The 23,358-nt window shown below is 48.2% G+C and overlaps 1 protein-coding gene across 1 annotated transcript; it reads right to left on the bottom strand.

Moving 5' to 3' along the window:
• Positions 1-4,092: 4,092 nt before the first annotated feature.
• On the bottom strand, positions 4,093-22,981 carry smarca5 (SNF2 related chromatin remodeling ATPase 5). Its single transcript, XM_030787968.1, has 24 exons — positions 22,843-22,981; positions 20,876-21,001; positions 20,607-20,773; positions 20,285-20,385; positions 19,625-19,725; positions 18,556-18,735; positions 18,023-18,178; positions 15,274-15,405; positions 15,035-15,103; positions 14,689-14,798; positions 14,147-14,373; positions 13,937-14,058; positions 13,434-13,586; positions 13,187-13,319; positions 12,746-12,894; positions 11,923-12,042; positions 11,684-11,791; positions 10,707-10,820; positions 10,253-10,375; positions 6,252-6,384; positions 5,870-5,988; positions 5,393-5,605; positions 5,022-5,132; positions 4,093-4,570 (listed from the first exon to the last, which is right to left on the bottom strand). The coding sequence occupies exons 1-24, from the start codon at positions 22,915-22,917 to the stop codon at positions 4,505-4,507; spliced, it is 3,108 nt and encodes a 1,035-aa protein (XP_030643828.1). The 5' UTR covers positions 22,918-22,981; the 3' UTR covers positions 4,093-4,504.
• Positions 22,982-23,358: the final 377 nt, after the last annotated feature.

Below are 23,358 nucleotides of genomic sequence, written 5' to 3' on the forward strand. Positions count from 1 at the left end.
GATAAACTCCGTCAGAGTTGGTATGGATAAACTCCGTCAGAGTTGGTATGGATAAACTCCGTCAGAGTTGGTATGGATAAACTCCGTCAGGGTTGGTATGGGGATAAACTCCGTCAGGGTTGGTATGGGGATAAACCCCGTCAGGGTTGGGGATACTGTGGTGTAGTCTTAGAGCGACGGCCAGCCAACCACGCTAGAGCTCCACACCAGTATTCCCAGTGTCTTCAAAGCTCTACACCGGTATTCCCAGTGTCCTTAGAGCTCCACACCAGTATTCCCAGTGTCCTTAGTGGAGATGAATGCTAAGATTTGCCTTTTGCTATGTAACATTCAGACCTTACATCAAATCAAAGAGCCAGAGCCCAACTAACAGCTCCTCCCTGTTTGAGCCGAGAACCAGGGCCGGTGACCGACCAATGGTAATCAAGCCTAAACTTTGCTCATCGTTATTCTGACAGCCCCTTCTGGAGCGGGAGGAATTACTGCTCGATTACTCAAACTCTGTCAAAGATGCGGCGAAGGCTCTGATGCCTCTCCCCTGTGGCTTATCAATTCTCCAGCCTCGCATGGTATCATACATCTCATGATTAGAATGCGCCACTGCATTGCCAGGAGCTTGGGAGACTTTGGCTTTATCTCATTTCGATAAGAAAATGTAGTGTTTTTGCTCACCAACTATGTTCAATGGCGCTCAAAACCACATAAGTGAATGTTCACATTTTTCTAGATGCGGGTCTTGCTCAAGTTCTTGTCGCTGATAACACAGCAAACACTGAGAGAAAGTGATAGCAGAGATGAACTGAAGCAAGACACTGCAGTAGCAATGTGGGAGATTTAAATATGAAGGACTCTGAGCCAAGGAGAGAGGGTTTCAGGGCGTATTCTTCATATTCAAGTGCTGAGAAAGGAACTGTGGGACAGGCTGGCAGTTCCTCCCTTTGAACATCTCAGAAGGATGTGGGCCTCGTCACAGCCCCACAAAAACCCTGTTAATGACTTAATCAAGGCCCTGAGGGGCTCCCTCTCGATTCCGATTTGGGGGTTTAAGAGTAAGGCAGGAGGGAAACCCTGTGGGAATGTAGCCCTTCAGGAGCAGGGCCGCTGACAGACTCTTTACTCCATAACCATCACGTTTACTACTGCGGGTGTCTGAATCCATGACAAATTTAGGTCAGGGCCATTATGTGTAATCATCTGTTTCCGTGTGTTATGCGTGTTTAATGCAGAAGAAAATTCATCGGCCATTCAAGGTCAGTGTAGAAGTCGGCTGGTTGACAAGAGATAACAGATCCAGTGCCAGCATCCTACAACAGGGAGAAAATTAATGTACGTCTTCCCAAACCTCTATTGCCAAATATAACGAACCGGTGCCAAAATGAAAGGCAAGCCAGTGCATCTCAGCATAACAGTCACTTCAAGCAGCAGCCTGCGGTTGCAAGGCAGTTTCCTGCCCAGCAGTGACAGACACACCATCGGGCTGTCAGTCAGACGCTTGGCTTCACCCATTACAATCTGTTTAACATTTACTCCAATTAAGTTTTTCATTTAGCAGTCACTGCCTTAATGCAATCACAGTGGCAGAAGAGACAGCTGGAGTCTGCAGAAAACCTCCATATGAGGAGGAAATATGAATTTATGACATCAAACACGGCTGTGGGTGTCAAACTGGGTGTCTGACTAACACCATATGCCGCATCAGGAGAGTAAATTGGAAATCTCTTGTTGTCTAGATAAATCTTGCACCGGTTACTAAAACATGGAATGATTTATTTCACCTCTGGACGAGAGAAAGTCCTGTGAGCTGTGTATCCTGATTCATGGAGGGTCAGAAAGCCTCACACTCCAGTGACAAATGGACTTTTGCCCTGCAAATATACTGAGGAGAATAAATCCAAGATACATTTATGAAACAAAGGCATTTACGAAACAGTGGCCTGTAAAATCAGCACGTGGATGATGAGAAGACCGCTGTGGCGGGTCTGGGAAATGACCAGTTGTAATTGCCATCTCTATCCCATATGAAAATTATGTTAATATCAGAATATTAATATAGATACATCCAACACAGACAATTTCATACTAACTTCTCTACAGATAATGCTGCGATAAAAAAAAAAAAAAATCACGTACGTACACAAGCTACCGCTAACATTTCTAAATCTCTACGTCGCTACTGCGTGCTTTCCCCTCCTGAGCGTAGATGGAATTTCCTGGACTGCTTAAAAGATATGCGATAGTGCCCTCTAGTGGTTTCATATTTGAATTACAAGTAGAGCTCCTTTATTAAATCAACTCCTGTCCCTTCATGTGGGGTATGTAAAACTACTGTTCACTTATCACGGTCTCCATCAACTGTTATGTTCTCAAATTGCTCTTTTTGTTCATTGCACAAAAAGATGAATAAATATGCACGACATTCTGGAGACTGTGATAAGTGAGCAGTAGTTTTACATACAGAGCTTATGGGCTATCCCATCTGAAACCAGACAGGTTGTAAAGCAGGTGTATGACAATCAGTCAGTTTTACTTTTAAATCATATGGATAAATATTAAAATACCTGAACAGAGCAGACGCAGCCATTGTAGCCTTTGCTCCTGCCTGCTACTGTACGCGCGTTGCATTGAACCATTAAGGCGGGAGCAGAAGTGATAGCTCAAGCCACGCGTTGGTTGTTAAAAAAAGAATTACGCGAAATAAAGTTGGAATTGCGAGAGATAACGTCTACATAGATAGATAGATAGATAGATAGATAGATAGATAGATAGACAGACAGATAGATGGATACTTTATTGATCCCGAAGGAAAATTAGGAAATTGTGTGAGAAATAAAGTCGGAATTGCGAGGGGCGGGGGGTCATAATTAAGCAAACTTTTTTTTTTTTTTTTTAAATGTGGCGGAAACGTGATAGAACAGATATGAGCCCGTGACATAATCGATTCATTTAAAACCTTTTTGTGCTGAAATAGGGAAAACATTACATTTTTACAGAGATTTTACCGGCGAAGAGTCCCAGCAAACCTTCGGTTCTTCTGCGTTTATTTAATGACATTGCACATTTATTTAGATTTGTGGCCAAATGTGGTTCACAAATCGCTTAATGTTTACAGATTAAATAAGGAAAATAATCTAAACCATGCTGATTGTACAGCAGTTGATCTAATTTGCCTACAGTGCTTCGCGCATTTTTCTCCTCCCGAACTGGAGAGACCAGAGTTTCACACATTGAAAGTGCCCCGTGTCGCGGTAATCAGCAATTACACAGTTTACGCTTATGTTATTGTCAAATTGCTTTTCTCACCACTGGAAACTTTCTTTATACTGCTTCGATTTGTTGTTGTTTTTTTTTAAACTATTACTCTAACAGTGCTGCCCCGGGGGGGAACGTTTATGAATGATAAACGGATTTGGGAATACTGTTTTCGTTTCCCCCTCTCGTTACGATCCAGAGGGACAGACGTATCAGTAAGACCGATAATTAATGAATTTTTCCAAATAAACAGAAAATTCATCTTACCACAATGCCGTGAAGGTCATTTGTGTGTTAAGATTCTGTCGTCATCACCCAAGGACAGTACCCTGCCATCCATTAACATGTCAAAACTGTCAGTTGTCTCAAAGTAAAATTACCCAGCTGTGCAAACAACGCGTGAGCCATCGCCGAACGACTCATTAATCAATTAAACACGGTCCGGATCTCTCGTGCAGCTGAAAATTGCCGCTGATCTGTAATTAGCAAACAGTGTGTAGCGATTTATTCATATCCACACACGCTACCGTGCGTCTTCTGTCAGTCTCGTCAAGTAAATATGGATTATGTTTCCGACTGTGTTTCCAATGGAAATCAAAATGGGAAAATGTAACATATTTGAGAGGAAACTCTATTAAAACACATATTGCGGCAGAACTTGTGACCTACAGCTTGGCTGCGTAATGAGAGCCGTGATGTTGTTCCGGATCTTCGTTACTTCGGGCGCTACAGAACGGCGGCTCGCGGACGGTTAGTACAAATAAACATTAAGATGCGAGGGCAAGAGATGCACACCGATGTGACACTGAAAGATGTCGAGAAGAAAAGAAAGAACATAAAATGTACAAAACAAAAGAGAATTTATTAGTGACACGCTCAAAAGACAAGTCTACTCCGAGTACGGTACGTGTACAATACAAGAGTTTTTTTCCGGTAAAAGAAAAAAAAACACAAAATATCGTTACAAGGAATGGAATGTGGAATACAACCGACAAGCATAAATACATTTACCTTATTACCTCACAAATGACCGGTACAAAATCGATTTAAAAAAAAACCAAAAGCGCAAAGCCTCATACTAACGTCGCTAAAAGACAGACCTACGGACAACACTACTCCTTCTCTAAACACACGCGCTACAGTGAGGCCAGAGCTCAGTTCAGGTGATACAGTACATGAGTGGGACCCGTAACAAAACACAAACGCAAGTATCGCTCAACTGAAGCCGGTCGCCTTCCCCGTCGCCACAGTCCAATTAAATCTTCAGTTTTTTCCGACGGCCACGCCCATCTGGGGTTCCATCCTGCTTACGCTTCTGAGCCTACGGAGGACGCACAGAAATATCAGCACAATCACCAACCCTGTTACAACAACACTCTGTAAAAAAACTGTAAGATCGTGCTCCAACACCTCTGGTTTCTTCTCAGAAAAGAGAGTGAGTGTGTGTTAAGTGGACAATATCACTGACAGTTCCTCCCAGCCTGGCTCAGACCGACAATGTTTGTCACTACATTTGACTAACTTCAGTGTAACGTCTACTCAATATAAACAGGTCTGAAAAGTCATGTGGAGAGAGGGACAGGCATAAGAGTGGACAGAGGGATGAAGGGAGAGAGAGAGAGAGCAGGGGATGAGGAGAGAGAGAGAGAGGGATGAAGAGAGAGAGAGAGGGATGAAGAGAGAGAGAGAGAGGGATGAAGGGAGAGAGGGATGAAGGGAGAGAGGGATGAAGGGAGGGAGAGAGAGAGAGAGCACGGGGTGAGGGGACTTACAGATGAGGTGCGAGGTCCACGTTTCTTTTTCTCTGCCTTCTCTCTCTCTTCCAGTTCCATATTCTCTCGTTCTATCAGTGTGATGAGTGTATTACATCGCCTCTGCAGCTCCTGTCACAGGTACACACACACACACACACACACACATCAGTTCACCAATGCAATCTCAGAGAGGTTATTGCCCCTTATTCTAGTCTTTTTTTTTTAGTTCTTGATGCCAAGAGAAGACAGAGACACTAAATACTCCCTACAACTGCATCAAATCAAGGCCTCCTAGCAAAGCGATGACAGCAGGGATGTAGTTGATTGGACGTCATTTCTGTCAGTCAGGGCAGAGGCCAGCGGAGCGGCCGTCCGTGTCGGTGACTCACCATGGCCGTGCGGGACTTGAGGAACCAGTCGAAGCGGAACTGGGGGGAGTTCCGGATACACTGGCGAAGCTCGTCGTACACACTCTCCTTGTCGAAGCCCAGTTTGTGGAGCATGCAGATGAGGAACCGGTCCTCCTCCTCAGTGTAGTTCTTGCCTTTATTGGTCCCATACGAGATCCGGAGCTGGTGGAACGGAGCCTTATAGCGACCAATCTGACGCAAACAGGAAGGAAAAAAAACTCATGAGAATGGACCAATGTTTATTTCATTTTATCGTTTATGATGAATATTCCAAAGGCTGTGGTAATACATGACAAATACTTATCTATCCAAACAAGTACTAAGAAACCAACCCCCCCCCCCCCCCCCCCCTTAACCTCTAACCTCGTCCCCTCCTGCAGGAGTACAGTACTGTAATCTGCCTGTGACTGACAGGTATTTATAGAGAGGTGTGTGTGTGTGTGTGTGTGAGGTCACCTTTGAGTCCAGGGCCTTTTTGATGCTGATTCTCCTCTGAATCCTGGCCTCTCCTCTCTCAATCTGAGCCATGATCTTCTCAATATCCTGTAACTCATTACAGCGCTCCCAGAACACCGCTACACACACACACACGGAAGCACACACGCACCCGGAAGCACACGAACACGCGTGCGCACACACACACACGGAAACACACGCACGCACACACACACACACACACATTTAGAACCATTGGAATCATAATAATAATCTTGAAATCTGAAATATTCTAATTGTTTTAGGAATGAATTCCTCCACATGAACTTCCAGTTCCCTTTCAACAGAACACTAATCACACTGGCTAACTCACTGCCAACAGACAGAGTTTATGTAACAGTACCGGAATATTCCATGACCTCCTCGGGCGTCTTGCCCTCCACCTCACGGGCGATGTTTTCGATGTCGTCCCTGCCCCATTTCTCATTGGCTTTGATGAACTGGTTAAAGTCCCGCTTGCTCCAGATGGTGAAACCCTAGAGGAACCAGGAAGGAATCAGTTACAGCAGAATATATGCAGTGACTGACCACCAGTTTAATAACCAGTGACATACTGAAACACACCCCTGTTTAATAACCAGTGACATACTGAAATACTGTTTAATAATTCCTGACATACATACGTGTTAAATAATCAGTGACTGACCAAAACGTGTGTGATCCTCTCTCAGTGTGTGATCCTCTCTGTGTGTAATACTCTCTCAGTGTGTGATCCTCTCTGTGTGTAATACTCTCTCAGTGTGTGATCCTCTCTCAGTGTGTAATACTCTCTCAGTGTGTGATCCTCTCTCAGTGTGTGATCCTCTCTCAGTGTGTAATACTCTCAGTGTGTGATCCTCTCTCAGTGTGTGATACTCTCTCAGTGTGTGCTCCTCTCTCAGAGTGTAACACTCTCTCAGTGTGTCATACTCTCTCAGTGTGTGATCCTCTCTCAGTGTGTGATCCTCTCTCAGTGTGTCATACTCTCTCAGTGTGTCATACTCTCTCAGTGTGTGATCCTCTCTCAGTGTGTGATCCTCTCTGTATGTGATCCTCTCTGTGTGTGATCCTCTCTGTGTGTGATCCTCTCTCAGTGTGTGATCCTCTCTCAGTGTGTGATCCTCTCTCAGTGTGTGATCCTCTCTCAGTGTGTCATACTCTCTCAGTGTGTGATCCTCTCTCAGTGTGTAACACTCTCTCAGTGTGTGCTCCTCTCTCAGTGTGTGATCCTCTCTCAGTGTGTGATCCTCTCTCAGTGTGTGATCCTCTCTCAGTGTGTGATCCTCTCTCAGTGTGTCATACTCTCTCAGTGTGTGCTCCTCTCTCAGTGTGTGATCCTCTCTCAGTGTGTCATACTCTCTCAGTGTGTGCTCCTCTCTCAGTGTGTGATCCTCTCAGTATGTGATCCTCTCTGTGTGTGATCCTCTCTGTGTGTGATCCTCTCTCAGTGTGTGATCCTCTCTCAGTGTGTGATCCTCTCTCAGTGTGTGATCCTCTCTGTGTGTGATCCTCTCTGTGTGTGATCCTCTCTGTGTGTGATCCTCTCTCAGTGTGTCATACTCTCTCAGTGTGTGCTCCTCTCTCAGTGTGTGATCCTCTCTCAGTGTGTGATCCTCTCTCAGTGTGTGATCCTCTCTCAGTGTGTGATCCTCTCTCAGTGTGTGATCCTCTCTGTGTGTGATCCTCTCTGTGTGTGATCCTCTCTCAGTGTGGGATACTCTCTCAGTGTGTCATACTCTCTCAGTGTGTGCTCCTCTCTCAGTGTGTGCTCCTCTCTCAGCGTGTAACACTCTCTCAGTGTGTCATACTCTCTCAGTGTGTGATCCTCTCTCAGTGTGTGCTCCTCTCTCAGCGTGTAACACTCTCTCAGTGTGTCATACTCTCTCAGTGTGTGATCCTCTCTCAGTGTGTGATCCTCTCTCAGTGTGTGATACTCTCTCAGTGTGTGACACTCTCTCAGCGTGTAACACTCTCTCAGTGTGTGATCCTCTCTCAGTGTGTGATCCTCTCTCAGTGTGTGATCCTCTCTCAGCGTGTAACACTCTCTCAGTGTGTCATACTCTCTCAGTGTGTGATCCTCTCAGTGTGTAACACTCTCTCAGTGTGTCACACTCTCTCAGTGTGTGCTCCTCTCTCAGCGTGTAACACTCTCTCAGTGTGTCATACTCTCTCAGTGTGTGATCCTCTCTCAGTGTGTGACACTCTCTCAGTGTGTGACACTCTCTCAGTGTGTAATACTCTCTCAGTGTGTGACACTCTCTCAGTGTGTAATACTCTCTCAGTGTGTGATCCTCTCTCAGTGTGTAATACTCTCTCAGTGTGTGACCCTCTCTCAGTGTGTAACACTCTCTCAGTGTGTGATCCTCTCTCAGTGTGTGATCCTCTCTCAGTGTGTGATCCTCTCTCAGTGTGGGATCCTCTCTCAGTGTGTGATCCTCTCTCAGTGTGTGACACTCTCTCAGTGTGTGACACTCTCTCAGTGTGGGATCCTCTCTCAGTGTGGGATCCTCTCTCAGTGTGGGATCCTCTCTCAGCGTGTAACACTCTCTCAGTGTGTCATACTCTCTCAGTGTGTGATCCTCTCAGTGTGTAACACTCTCTCAGTGTGTCACACTCTCTCAGTGTGTGCTCCTCTCTCAGCGTGTAACACTCTCTCAGTGTGTCATACTCTCTCAGTGTGTGATCCTCTCTCAGTGTGTGACACTCTCTCAGTGTGTGACACTCTCTCAGTGTGTGATCCTCTCTCAGTGTGTGACCCTCTCTCAGTGTGTCATACTCTCTGTGTGACACTCTCTCAGTGTGTGATCCTCTCTCAGTGTGGGATCCTCTCTCAGTGTGTCACACTCTCTCAGTGTGTGCTCCTCTCTCAGTGTGTGCTCCTCTCTCAGTGTGTGATCCTCTCTCAGTGTGTGCTCCTCTCTCAGTGTGTGCTCCTCTCTCAGTGTGTGCTCCTCTCTCAGTGTGTGCTCCTCTCTCAGTGTGGGATCCTCTCTCAGTGTGGGATCCTCTCTCAGTGTGGGATCCTCTCTCAGTGTGTGACACTCTCTCAGTGTGTAATACTCTCTCAGTGTGTGATCCTCTCTCAGTGTGTGATCCTCTCTCAGTGTGTGATCCTCTCTCAGTGTGTGATCCTCTCTTAGTGTGTAATTCTCTCAGTGTGTGATCCTCTCTCAGTGTGTGTGACCCTCTCAGTGTGGGATCCTCTCTCAGTGTGGGATCCTCTCTCAGTGTGTGCTCCTCTCTCAGTGTGTCATACTCTCTCAGTGTGTCATACTCTCTCAGTGTGTAACACTCTCTCAGTGTGTGACACTCTCTCAGTGTGTGACACTCTCTCAGTGTGTGATCCTCTCTCAGTGTGTGATCCTCTCAGTGTGTAACACTCTCTCAGTGTGTAATCCTCTCTCAGTGTGTAACACTCTCTCAGTGTGTAAATCTCTCAGTGTGTGATCCTCTCTCAGTGTGTGAGACACTCTCTCAGTGTGTGATCCTCTCTCAGTGTGTGATCCTCTCTCAGTGTGTCATACTCTCTCAGTGTGTGATCCTCTCTCAGTGTGTGTAAATCTCTCAGTGTGTAAATCTCTCAGTGTGTGATCCTCTCTCAGTGTGTGATCCTCTCTCAGTGTGTAATACTCTCTCAGTGTGTAATACTCTCAGTGTGTAATACTCTGTGTGTGATCCTCTCTCAGTGTGTGATACTCTCTCAGTGTGTGATACTCTCTCAGTGTGTAATACTCTCTCAGTGTGTAATACTCTCTCAGTGTGTAATACTCTCAGTGTGTAATACTCTCAGTGTGTAATACTCTCAGTGTGTAATACTCTCAGTGTGTGATCCTCTCTCAGTGTGTAATACTCTCAGTGTGTGATCCTCTCTCAGTGTGTAACACTCTCTCAGTGTGTAAATCTCTCAGTGTGTGATCCTCTCTCAGTGTGTGTGACACTCTCTCAGTGTGTGATACTCTCTCAGTGTGTAATACTCTCTCAGTGTGTAATACTCTCTCAGTATGTGATCCTCTCTCAGTGTGTAATCCTCTCTCAGTGTGTGATCCTCTCTCAGTGTGTGATCCTCTCTCAGTGTTTGATCCTCTCTCAGTGTGTGATCCTCTCTCAGTGTGTGATCCTCTCTCAGTGTGTAACACTCTCTCAGTGTGTAACACTCTCTCAGTGTGTAACACTCTCTCAGTGTGTAACACTCTCTCAGTGTGTGACCCTCTCTCAGTGTGTGATACTCTCTCAGTGTGTAACACTCTCTCAGTGGAGTTTTAGTGAACAGCCACTCTGTATGTTTACACAGCGCCACCCTCAGCAGGAGTCATACAAACCTCAAACACAGTCACCACCTCCTGCTGCTACTTCTCTTTGCCTTACCTGGGAGAGGAGGTTCTCCTTCTCCTCCAGCTCCTCCTCTGTCAGGGGTTCGGCCTCATCGATCTTGGCCTGCTCTTCCTTCTGCGCTTGGGCCGAGTTGGGCAGGTCTGGGTTCCTGGGCACCTGTTGGCACGGCAACATTAGTGACACATGGTGAGAGAAACGGCGAGGAACAGGGAAAGAGGAGGAGAGAAAGGGAGGAGAAGAGGGGAGGAGGAGAAGAGGGGAGGAGGAGAGAAAGGGAGGAGAGAAAGGGAGGAGAAGAGGGGAGGAGGAGAGAAAGGGAGGAGAAGAGGGGAGGAACAGGAGAGAGACAGAGAAGAGGGAAAGAGGAGGAGAGAAAGGGAGGAGAGAAAGGGAGGAGAAGAGGGGAGGAGCAGGAGAGAGACGGAGAAGAGGGAAAGAGGAGGAGAGAAAGGGAGGAGAAGAGGGGAGGAGTAGGATGAATACGTGCCTTGTAACCGATGGTTTTCCTGTAGAACAAGATCTCTTTCTCCAGCAGCTCAAAGAGACGCGGGGGGAAGAACTGGAAGTCCTGGACATTGGGCTGTTTGGGTGGGCGGGGGGCCTGTGGAAACAACACAACACAACACAACACAACAGAGAGAGACAGAGGGAGAGAGAGAGAGAGAGACAGGGAGAGAGAGAGACAGAGACAGGGAGAGAGAGAGATGGGGAGAGACAGAGAGAGAGAGAAACTTTCCTTTAGAGCAATTGCTGATTTGCCTGAATGATTCAGCTCACATGCTCAGCTCTCAGTCAAATAAAATTTCAAATCTACATGGATTACATCAGATTAAATTGTAAATCCCTATCAATCAATCCTCGCCTTTCATTGGATGTTAACTGAATTCATCTGGCTAACTGAGTAATCTCACTATTAGCTGATCTGGGGTCAGCTTTATCACTCACTAAGGCTGCGTACAAAACCGCATACTACATACTGCACACTAAACTTGCATTGAAGTACGTAGTGCGGAGTACGTACTAAAAGATTTTAGACAAGGAAGTATGCTAGAATTTTGACGCACTAATGAGGTAATCAAATTGCACCACATTTTTGCGCGTGAGCTTTATAATCGCGGTTTAATGACGACTACCTGTAAACAGACACAGCGGTACATTTAAACACCGCATCAGAGACGCCCCTTTTTCCCATATAGCCTTATGGGATTGAAAAGTGTCCAGTGCTCGCATACTACTTCCGTTGGAAAAACGCAGTATGTCATCCGGGTACTATTCACATACTACTCTATGCATACTATGTATTTGGACGTACTACTAATGGTGGCGTACTGTTTTGACGTACTATTTAGTACGTTAGTGTGCTGTTTTGGATGCAGCCTAAGTGCTAGTGCAGCCTGGGTGGGCAGCCCAGCTGGCCCTGGGTCAGTTTTTAAATAGTAGTGTGGTGGAGTGCTGGGCTCAGACCTTGGGTGCTTTGGGTTCGCTGACGCGCAGTGCCTCTCTGAAGTAGGCGTCCACGGCGTAGTTCGCCTTCCGCTCTCTCTTCGGTGGCTCGATCCAGTTAGTGATCACCTGACAGACAAGCCCAACACAAAGCTTCATTTCAGTTTCTTCACTTCAGCAGCACCGGTCTCCATGTGGACCAGAGACACAGAGAAAGAATCTGAGCTTATCCCAGATATGGAAGTCACGCAACTCCTTACCTTTTTCTTCTCTCTGTAATCCTCACCCTCAAAGTTGTACACACTGTTCTCTGTATCCATGGTGAAGTTCCTCAGAGAACTCTCCCCCAGCTTGGCCATCCTCTCCTTCATCTCCATCGTCTACAACACACACACGCAGTCCAACAGGAACCTTAACACAGCCCTCAACACCCACACGCAGTCCAACAGGAACCTTACCACAGCCCTCAACACACACACACACACACCCACATGCAGTCCAGCAGGAACCTTAACATAGCCCTCAACACCACACACACACCCACACGCAGTCCAACAGGAACCTTAACACAGTCCTCAACACACACACACACACACACGCACACACTCTCATGCAGTCCAGCAGGAACCTTAACACAGCCCTCACCACGCACACACGCAGTCCAACAGGAACCTTAACACGGCCCTCACCCCACACACACCCACACGCAGTCCAACAGGAACCTTAACACAGCCCTCACCCCACACACACCCACACGCAGTCCAACAGGATCTTTAAAACAGCCATCAACACACACAAACAGGAACCTTAACACAGCAATCAATACACACACACACACATATACAGAGTCTAACAGGAATCTTAACACAGTCATCAACACATACATACAGACACAGTCCAACAGGAACCTTAACACACAGTCCCAACAGGCATCAACATGTGAACACACACCATCGGGGTGCGTGTTCTATGTTCAGTCTTTGTGGTCTGGTCTCCGTGGTTTGACAGTGATGTTGTCTATGGTCTTTGAAAAGCATTTTAATGTCAGTTAAAAGTGTGTGTGTGTGGGTTCTGGTTCTTTACCTTCTTCTCTCCTCTCTCCAGAAGCTCATCGATGTCTTCGTCTGTGATCTCACTCTCCTTGGAGGCAAAGACATGGGTGGCTCCGTGGCGGATGATGGACAGCATCTCGTCTTTGCCCAGTTTGTTCATACTGGGATCCACCAGTCTCCCTGCACAGGACAGACACACAGAGCAACAACGTCATAAACATTTACGAATGTCCACATGGCCTCCTCCTCCTCCTGTGTCATGAATAAGTAATAATACCCCTGACAATACTGTGGTCACACTCTGCAGAACCACACTGTCAGCATGTACTGGGCTGGCTCCCTGACACGACCAATACTAAACTAAATACATGTACTTATGTCTATGACTTCTTCTCCACGCAGGGCTGCCTCTGTTTTACATTAAACACAGGCATTAGCCTGGAGAAACACCACGACTGTGACATGACCTCACCTTGCTGGATGACGATGGAATCTAGACGGAGTTTCATTTCTGCACGTTCCACAATCCTCTCCTCAACTGTGTTTTCTGTGATGAAGCGAAACACGCGCACCTGCTTCTTTTGACCAATCCTGTGAGCCCGATCCTATGACAGACAGGGAAAGCCACCAGTGAGAAAGGCCCTATCAGTCACATGAGTAAGCTGTCAGAACAGAGCGTGTTATTCCTGACGGGGGGGGGGGGGGGGGGGGGCACTGACCATGGCCTGCAGGTCGACCTGTGGGTTCCAGTCAGAGTCGTAGATGATGACTACGTCAGCCGTGGCCAGGTTAATGCCCAGGCCTCCGGCCCTGGTGCTCAGCATAAAGATGAACTTGGAGCTGTTGGGTTCGTTAAAAGCGTTGATGGAGATCTGGGAGGAGGAGGTAGGATAACGAGAGAGGGAGAAAAATGATTTGATTCACGTTTCCTCCATCAACTTTATAAGACGATTTCATTTTAAGACCGTTATTCAGCCATCTTTATTGGTCAATTAATTTTCATATAAGTGCTGCAAGTGTGGCTGGTCTCATCTGTCTGTGTGTGTGTGTGTGTGTGTGTGTGTGTGTGTGTGTGTGTCTGTATAAACCCTGAGCTCTGTGTGTGTCTGCTTGTGCGTGTGTGTGTAAACCCTGTGCTCTGTGTGTGCGTGTGTGTGTGTGTGTGTAAACCCTGTGCTCTGTGTGTGTGTGTGTGTGTGTGTGTGTCCACTGGCAGTCACACCTGTCTCTCCTCATGTGGAGTCTGCCCGTCCAGGCGGCAGTAACCATAGTTACGCCACATGCAATAGTCCTCCAGGATGTCCAGCATCCTCGTCATCTGACTAAAAATCAACACACGGGAACCTGGGGAACGGGGAGGGGCAAACACCTGTCAGTCATGCGTGGAGACCAATGGCAGGACAGAAAACAGTTTTGACAAACTGGACATCACCTTGTGCCTTCATCTTGGGCAGCAGTTTGTCCAGCACCACCATCTTCCCACTGTTGACCACCAGGTGGAGGTCGGTGGTGTAGGGCGGCCCTGGCTCCGCCCCGTCAAACAGGTACGGGTGATTACAACACTTCCTCAGCTGCATCAGCACGTTCAACAAACGCATCTTATCCATCTTCCCCGCAGAGTTCAAAATGTCAATGTCCTTCATCAGGATCTTAGTGTACCTGACAGAGCACATGACACAGTTGGTTACGTGTGTGTGTGTGTGTGTGTGTGTGTGTATGTCATGCAGAGGAGCTGACCTGACTGATTCACATTCACAGATCAGCTCCTCTCTCACAGTGGCTTCACTCACTGAATGGACAAGACTAGTTTAAAGACTTGTTTCATGACTTTAGCTTCACCACTGTTTACATGCAGTACTGCTCCAGGGTCAGAACGAGTCCTCCATCGACAATCACTGACCCTGGATCAGTCTCTGGTATCATTCAGACTGAGTGTGAGATCCGGGTTTGAAGGTAAACCACAGACAAACGTACCATTCCCTCTGCATCTTGCTGAGGCCAACGTACATCTTGATTTCTTTCTTAGGCAGCAGAGACTTTTCCACGTCAGCTTTGATACGACGCAGCAGGAAAGGACGGAGTACCTGAAACATTCCCATCAAAACCAGTTACGGCGACTGCTGTCTCCAGTACAACATCACAGTCTGACACACAACTCACACACTCATTGTATAACACTCGGCAGCACCTTGCTTTTCAATACGCAATGATCTGTCTTTATTAGAGAGTAGCCCTGCAGACAAGGTGACAGACGTCTGCGTCATGACGTCCCTCACGCAGGCCTGTTGTTTGTTTTTGCTGTTGCGGAGACAGTACTCACAGTGTGCAGACGCTCCACGAGTTTCTCATCTCCCAGACAGTTATTGGTGTCAAACCAGGAGTCAAAGTCCTAGAGCGCAAAGAGAGGACATGATTTCAGCATACTCTCTCATCAGTTAAACACTCACACTTAAACTTCACCCTTTACACTCACTGACATAATGAAGCTTCTACCAGAGAGCCAAATAATCTAACCAATCATCAGCCTGGGTGTGTGTGGGCGGGGCTGAGAGCTGGTACCTCAGAGGAGTTGAAGACGTCAGGCAGCAGGAAGTTGAGCAGAGCCCAGAGCTCGTGCAGGTTGTTCTGCAGTGGAGTGCCGGTCAGCAGCAGGCGGTTCGTTGTCTTGAACTCACGCACGATCTCTGACAGCTGACAGACAAACGTTACAGCGTGACTTCACACACACAAACACACGGGCGACACCTCGCTACAGCGTGACTTCACACACACAAACACACGGGCGACACCTCGCTACAGCGTGACTTCACACACACAAACACACGGGCGACACCTCGCTACAGCGTGACTTCACACACACAAACACACCGGCGACACCTCGCTACAGCGTGACTTCACACACACAAACACACGGGCGACACCTCGCTACAGCGTGACTTCACACACACAAACACACGGGCGACACCTCGCTACAGCGTGACTTCACACACACAAACACACGGGCGACACCTCGCTACAGCGTGACTTCACACACACAAACACACGGGCGACACCTCGCTACAGCGTGACTTCACACACACAAACACACCGTCGACACCTCGCTACAGCGTGACTTCACACACACAAACACACGGGCGACACCTCGCTACAGCGTGACTTCACACACACAAACACACGGGCGACACCTCGCTACAGCGTGACTTCACACACACAAACACACGGGCGACACCTCGCTACAGCGTGACTTCACACACACAAACACACGGGCGACACCTCGCTACAGCGTGACTTCACACACACAAACACACGGGCGACACCTCGCTACAGCGTGACTTCACACACACAAACACACGGGCGACACCTCGCTACAGCGTGACTTCACACACACAAACACACGGGCGACACCTCGCTACAGCGTGACTTCACACACACAAACACGGGCGACACCTCGCTACAGCGTGACTTCACACACACAAACACACGGGCGACACCTCGCTACAGCGTGACTTCACACACACAAACACACGGGCGACACCTCGCTACAGCGTGACTTCACACACACAAACACACGGGCGACACCTCGCTACAGCGTGACTTCACACACACAAACACACGGGCGACACCTCGCTACAGCGTGACTTCACACACACAAACACACGGGCGACACCTCGCTACAGCGTGACTTCACACACACAAACACACGGGCGACACCTCGCTACAGCGTGACTTCACACACACAAACACACGGGCGACACCTCGCTACAGCGTGACTTCACACACACAAACACACGGGCGACACCTCGCTACAGCGTGACTTCACACACACAAACACACGGGCGACACCTCGCTACAGCGTGACTTCACACACACAAACACACGGGCGACACCTCGCTACAGCGTGACTTCACACACACAAACACACGGGCGACACCTCGCTACAGCGTGACTTCACACACACAAACACACGGGCGACACCTCGCTACAGCGTGACTTCACACACACAAACACACGGGCGACACCTCGCTACAGCGTGACTTCACACACACAAACACACGGGCGACACCTCGCTACAGCGTGACTTCACACACACAAACACACGGGCGACACCTCGCTACAGCGTGACTTCACACACACAAACACACCGTCGACACCTCGCTACAGCGTGACTTCACACACACAAACACACGGGCGACACCTCGCTACAGCGTGACTTCACACACACAAACACACAGGCGACACCTCGCTACAGCGTGACTTCACACACACAAACACACGGGCGACACCTCGCTACAGCGTGACTTCACACACACAAACACACGGGCGACACCTCGCTACAGCGTGACTTCACACACACAAACACACAGGCGACACCTCGCTACAGCGTGACTTCACACACACAAACACACGGGCGACACCTCGCTACAGCGTGACTTCACACACACAAACACACGGGCGACACCTCGCTACAGCGTGACTTCACACACACAAACACACGGGCGACACCTCGCTACAGCGTGACTTCACACACACAAACACACGGGCGACACCTCGCTACAGCGTGACTTCACACACACAAACACACGGGCGACACCTCGCTACAGCGTGACTTCACACACACAAACACACGGGCGACACCTCGCTACAGCGTGACTTCACACACACAAACACACGGGCGACACCTCGCTACAGCGTGACTTCACACACACAAACACACCGTCGACACCTCGCTACAGCGTGACTTCACACACACAAACACACCGGCGACACCTCGCTACAGCGTGACTTCACACACACAAACACACGGGCGACACCTCGCTACAGCGTGACTTCACACACACAAACACACGGGCGACACCTCGCTACAGCGTGACTTCACACACACAAACACACCGGCGACGCCTCGCTACAGCGTGACTTCACACACACAAACACACCGGCGACACCTCGCTACAGCGTGACTTCACACACACAAACACACGGGCGACACCTCGCTACAGCGTGACTTCACACACACAAACACACGGGCGACACCTCGCTACAGCGTGACTTCACACACACAAACACACGGGCGACACCTCGCTACAGCGTGACTTCACACACACAAACACACGGGCGACACCTCGCTACAGCGTGACTTCACACACACAAACACACCGGCGACACCTCGCTACAGCGTGACTTCACACACACAAACACACCGGCGACACCTCGGTACAGACACACTTATCTGGTCTCTTCCTCCAGAAAGCTGCTTTGTGACATTGTTGTATAGAAAGAAAAACCTCTGAAGAGATAAACAGATTCCCACCTTTGATTTTTCGTTCTTAATTCGGTGAGCCTCGTCGATGACCAGGTACCTCCAGTTAAACTTCTTAAAGACGGCTCTCTCAATAATCACCATTTCATACGACGTCACACACACATCCCACTCGCCGGGCAAAAGCGTGTCACGGATGAAGGCAGTCTAACAGATACAAAAGGGGGGGGGGGGGGGGGGGGGAGAGGGGAGAGAGCGAGAGAGGAGATGGAGGGGAGGAGGAGCAGAGAGCGAGAGAGGAGATGGAGGGGGAGAGGGGAGAGAGCGAGAGAGGAGATGGAGGGGGAGAGGGGAGAGAGCGAGAGAGGAGATGGAGGGGGAGAGGGGAGAGAGTGAGAGAGGAGATGGAGGGGGAGAGGGGAGAGAGTGAGAGAGGAGATGGAGGGGGAGAGGGGAGAGAGTGAGAGAGGAGATGGAGGGGGAGAGGGGAGAGAGTGAGTGAGGGACATTTGCTGAAAAAAAGTTTCCAAGGCATTGGTTCAGTCTGATGTGTGTGTGTGTGTGTGTGTGCTGTCACTGCTCACCCTCTCGTCACTGTTCCCGATGAGACAGACGGCCCGCAGGGAGGGAACCCAGCGTTTAAACTCATTCATCCAGTTATACAGCGTGGACTTGGGCACCAGCACCATGTGAGGACCGGGGATGTTGCGGTAGTGCTTCATGTAGCCCAGCAGGGAGATAGTCTGTAGAGTCTTTCCCAAACCCTGATCCAGACCAGCAGAAACACAGCAGTCAACACACAACTCACACACGACAAACCCTGATCCAGACCAGCAGAAACACAGCAGTCAACACACAACTCACACACGACAAACCCTGATCCAGACCAGCAGAAACACAGCAGTCAACACACAACTCACACACGACAAACCCTGATCCAGACCAGCAGAAACACAGCAGTCAACACACAACTCACACACAACTCACACATGCAAAGACGAAAAAGACTTGCCCAGTGCAATGCTGGTAAGCGTGTGTGTGGGGTAAGCGTGCGTGGGGTAAGCGTGTGTGAGGTAAGCGTGCGTGAGGTAAGCGTGCGTGGGGTAAGCGTGCGTGGGGTAAGCGTGTGTGGGGTAAACATATGCAGGGTAAACGTGCGTGAGGTAAGCGTGCGTGGGGTAAGCGTGCGTGAGGTAAGCGTGCGTGGGGTAAGCGTGCGTGAGGTAAGCGTGCGTGAGGTAAGCGTGCGTGAGGTAAGCGTGCGTGAGGTAAGCGTGCGTGGGGTAAGCGTGCGTGGGGTAAGCGTGCGTGGGGTAAGCGTGCGTGGGGTAAGCGTGCGTGGGGTAAGCGTGCGTGGGGTAAGCGTGCGTGGGGTAAGCGTGCGTGGGGTAAGCGTGCGTGAGGTAAGCGTGCGTGGGGTAAGCGTGCGTGGGGTAAGCGTGCGTGGGGTAAGCGTGCGTGGGGTAAGCGTGCGTGGGGTAAGCGTGCGTGGGGTAAGCGTGCGTGGGGTAAGCGTGCGTGAGGTAAGCGTGCGTGGGGTAAGCGTGCGTGGGGTAAGCGTGCGTGGGGTAAGCGTGCGTGGGGTAAGCGTGCGTGGGGTAAGCGTGCGTGAGGGGTTTAGACAGACACAGAAGTCTCTGTAGAAAACATTACCATCTCGTCAGCCAGAATGCCGTTAATTCCGTTCTCATAGAGGGAAATGAGCCAGTTTAGACCACGGACCTGATAGTCTCTCAGTTTCCCACCCTTCACATCTAAAACAACAGAAAACACACAATCGTCATCAAACTCACACACCTCTGAGAAAAGGGCCCTTTAATCAATACACACTACACCATTCCACCGTTTATAAATGACTCCAGAGTATGTGTGTGTGTGTGTGTGTGTGTGTGTGTGCAAGCATACAGGAGGAGAATTCATCAGAGTGTGTGTGTGTACTTACAGGAGGAGGACTCATCAGAGCGCACGCGCGAGTGTGTGTGTTTGTGTGTGTGTACTTACAGGAGGAGGACTCATCAGAGCGTGTGTGTGTGTGTGTGTGCAAGCATACAGGAGGAGAATTCATCAGAGTGTGTGTGTGTGTGTGTGTGTGCGCGTACAGGAGGAGGACTCATCAGAGCGTGTGTGTGTGTGTGTGTGTGTGCGTGTGTGTGTGTGTACTTACAGGAGGAGGACTCATCAGAGCGTGTGTGTGTGTGTGTGTGTGTGTGTACTTACAGGAGGAGGACTCATCAGAGCGTGTGTGTGTGTGTGTGTGTGTGTGTACTTACAGGAGGAGGACTCATCAGAGCGTGTGTGTGTGTGTGTACTTACAGGAGGGCGACTCGTCGAAGCGTGTACACACATTGGTCGCTCTACTGCTTTCGCTTAGCAGCTCCTCATCTTCCTCCTGCTCTGTGCGGCGGTGACGGTTGCTACGGAAACCAAAAAAAGTGTCAGTCATAATGAAATAACAGTGACACACAGTCACACACACATCTCAACCCAGTCATCACACACACACACACCTCAACCCAGTCATCACACAGCTCAAACTCTACTTCAAGTTTCTTGACCAAACTGTTGACAAAAGCACAGTGGACAGAGACAGGGCTGAGACACGGGTGGGGGGGGGGGGGGGGGGGTGAAAACTCACTCTCCAGCAGAGAGAAGATTCTGTTTCTCATCCTTCTTAATGCGAGGGCGCCCGGGTTTCATCTTCAGCGGAGAGGTGGGGGTTTTCTGTGCAGCTGGCTGAATGAAGTGGGCAAACACTTCTGTCTGTTTGAGGAGGTATTCAAATCTGTTGGTCCGGTCAGTTTTCTGTCCAGAAAAACACAAGCGGATGAGGACAAACAGACATGAAACTCAAATCTTTGGGTGAAATATGAGAAGACATGGAAAACATGTAGAACAGTCCAGTACCACTTTCTCCTCATATCCAGCAGGCTGTGCTATCGCTGCCATCTCTTTAGCCTTCTTCAGTAAGGAACTCCGTTCTTCAGGACCCTTCTCAGACGCTTCATCACGGCCAAAGTCTGAGCCGTCGTCCTTTCCAACAGAACCACACACACACACACACACACACACACAACAAATGACCAGCTTTAATCAGGCCTTGAACGCACAGGCAAAAAATATATATAAAACACCACCAGATTACAGCCTCAAACATTAGGACTCCAGATATGATTCTATGAACAAATCCCAGTCTGCAAACAGATCCACGTCCCACTGAGAGTTAGATTATTAACAACAAGAGTCCTGCTTTTCTCCACAACAGAGAGATGTTCACAGATGAACCGCATTCAAACAGCCGTGGAGCTTTGTGTGGAAACAGCTCATTCACACTGACTGACTGAAAATCAGTGCCTCCCTGCAGCCCTGGCTACACAGGGACAGGCTAACATGTGCCCGTAACTCTCTGGACTAACTCATTTACCTCCTTTACGCCATAAAAAAGAGTGATCATGAAACGTAGGGTCATTCAGGAAAAATAACCAAACAATCTAAAACACGGGTACATTAAAATACACCTAAAAACCAAAAATCTCACCATTATTTACAGCGGACAAACTTTTGTCATGCTGTTTCTAGCGGCACTTGTATCTGAATGTGTTTAAATAACGGGACGATCAAACGTTGAACTAATGTTTTATATAATCAATCACAGACGGCATGATCAATTGCACTAATCGTTTTTTACAAGACAGAAAACATCTGGATACGGATACTGTGCCGTTTCGCTCAGCGCCGTTCCGCTGTGATAGTGAGAACGACAGGAAGTCAAGCAGGCCAGAAACACACTCAAATATCTTCACCGCTGACGCACTACGCCGGTTAACCTCAGCGCGCAGCCTCCGCTTGGTTAAAGTTAACTACACTACAAGTAACTAACACCACATAATCTACAAAGTCAGTTCATAAAGCGACCTGAGCCTTAAACACGTCAAAAAGAAACAATCCGCTACACCATCGAATTCATCCAATTTGGGTGCTACAGTAATTTAAGAGCAGACGATTACTTAACCTAGTTGGATGGCTAACTTCACGTTAGCTGGATGGGAAAACAATAACCCCACGCAGGAAGATACGAACAATTAGGACAATTCACGCTAGCCGTTCACAGCACACGGCTAGGTCAACTTTCTGTGACAACTGGTTTAAGGATAACAATGTGTGAAATATGTCGGTAACAAGACAAACTCTGTTTAGAGATTGCTGAAAAGTGTACATTTCTCCTGTTATTGTGTACTAATCAAAGCCTTGCTATCTTAGACAGAAAATGGACGCCAATTGTGACAAAGCTAGCAAGCTAACTGTTAGATAACAAACAGATCCCATTCATTTAGCTTAGCTTAGCTTGTAAGGGAAACCGACAGATAACTCTAGGACAGTTTGCCCAGTAACGTTTAATTTTCACATGTCTTGCCAAATGAGGCGAGTTAGGCGGTAACTACGATACATTAAAAGAGAAAACACAAGTAAACGTGTTTTTTCCACATACATTGCAAAGTTACTTCGGCTAAAAACACGAATCAGGCGCTACTGTGTTTACAAGTGTTAAAAAGTAAGTTTTGTAATGATACGGTAGTATTAGTCGTAGAACAAGTGTAAAAACCTATTTGAAACAAATGAACATTCCCACTCGATATCGAACAGAGCTAGATTTCATTCATTTAGCTTAGCGTAGCTAGCTACCTTGAAAAGCCGTTGGGCAAGCAACCCAAAAGCCAAGTAGTTCACATCTTAAAGTCTGTGATGATTTCAAAAATAAGGCATACTAATCGAAACGAGTACTAAACGAGCACTCTAACTAAGCGAGTGAACTCAAAAAGGATGAAACAATTAAGAAATTAGGAAAAACTGCAGTTTTAGTCCCGTTTTCTAACCTCTGCTGCTCCGCTTTGCTCAAGTTCAGGCTCCTCTTCCCGCTGCTTGTCCACGCCAGTCTCCGAGTCCGACATTTCTTCGTTATTTTATTCAAAGTATGTAATTTTTAAACCGCGAATAATTACAGTGTCTATATCCCTAAAGTTTCTCAGTATTAGCAGAGTAGGAAATATATTATTCAAAAAACTTCCTTTATTTACAAACACACCACCAAGGAGAGCAATACCATGCGTCCGCTACTTCCCCCCCCGGCTTTTTGTGTCCCGGCAAAATGGGCCTGCGCGGCAAATATCGCGAGATCTCTCAATTCATCAACGTCCCGGGAAGTCGCTGAACATTAGGTTCAGTGGTGTTGGATTAGGAGTGGAACAAAACATATTCAGGAAGATTACTGACTACTCCTCCACTGACTTGCAGTGACCGAATTCGTACACAGATGTTTATGAATAAAGTTTCTAGATGAAAGTTTCTAGATGTAATCTTTAAGCTGGAACTGAGTGTCTCAGTGTGTTTAT

The sequence above is a fragment of the Chanos chanos genome, chromosome 11 (genome assembly GCF_902362185.1).
Source record: "Chanos chanos chromosome 11, fChaCha1.1, whole genome shotgun sequence".
In the NCBI taxonomy this organism is placed as follows: Eukaryota; Metazoa; Chordata; class Actinopteri; order Gonorynchiformes; family Chanidae; genus Chanos; species Chanos chanos.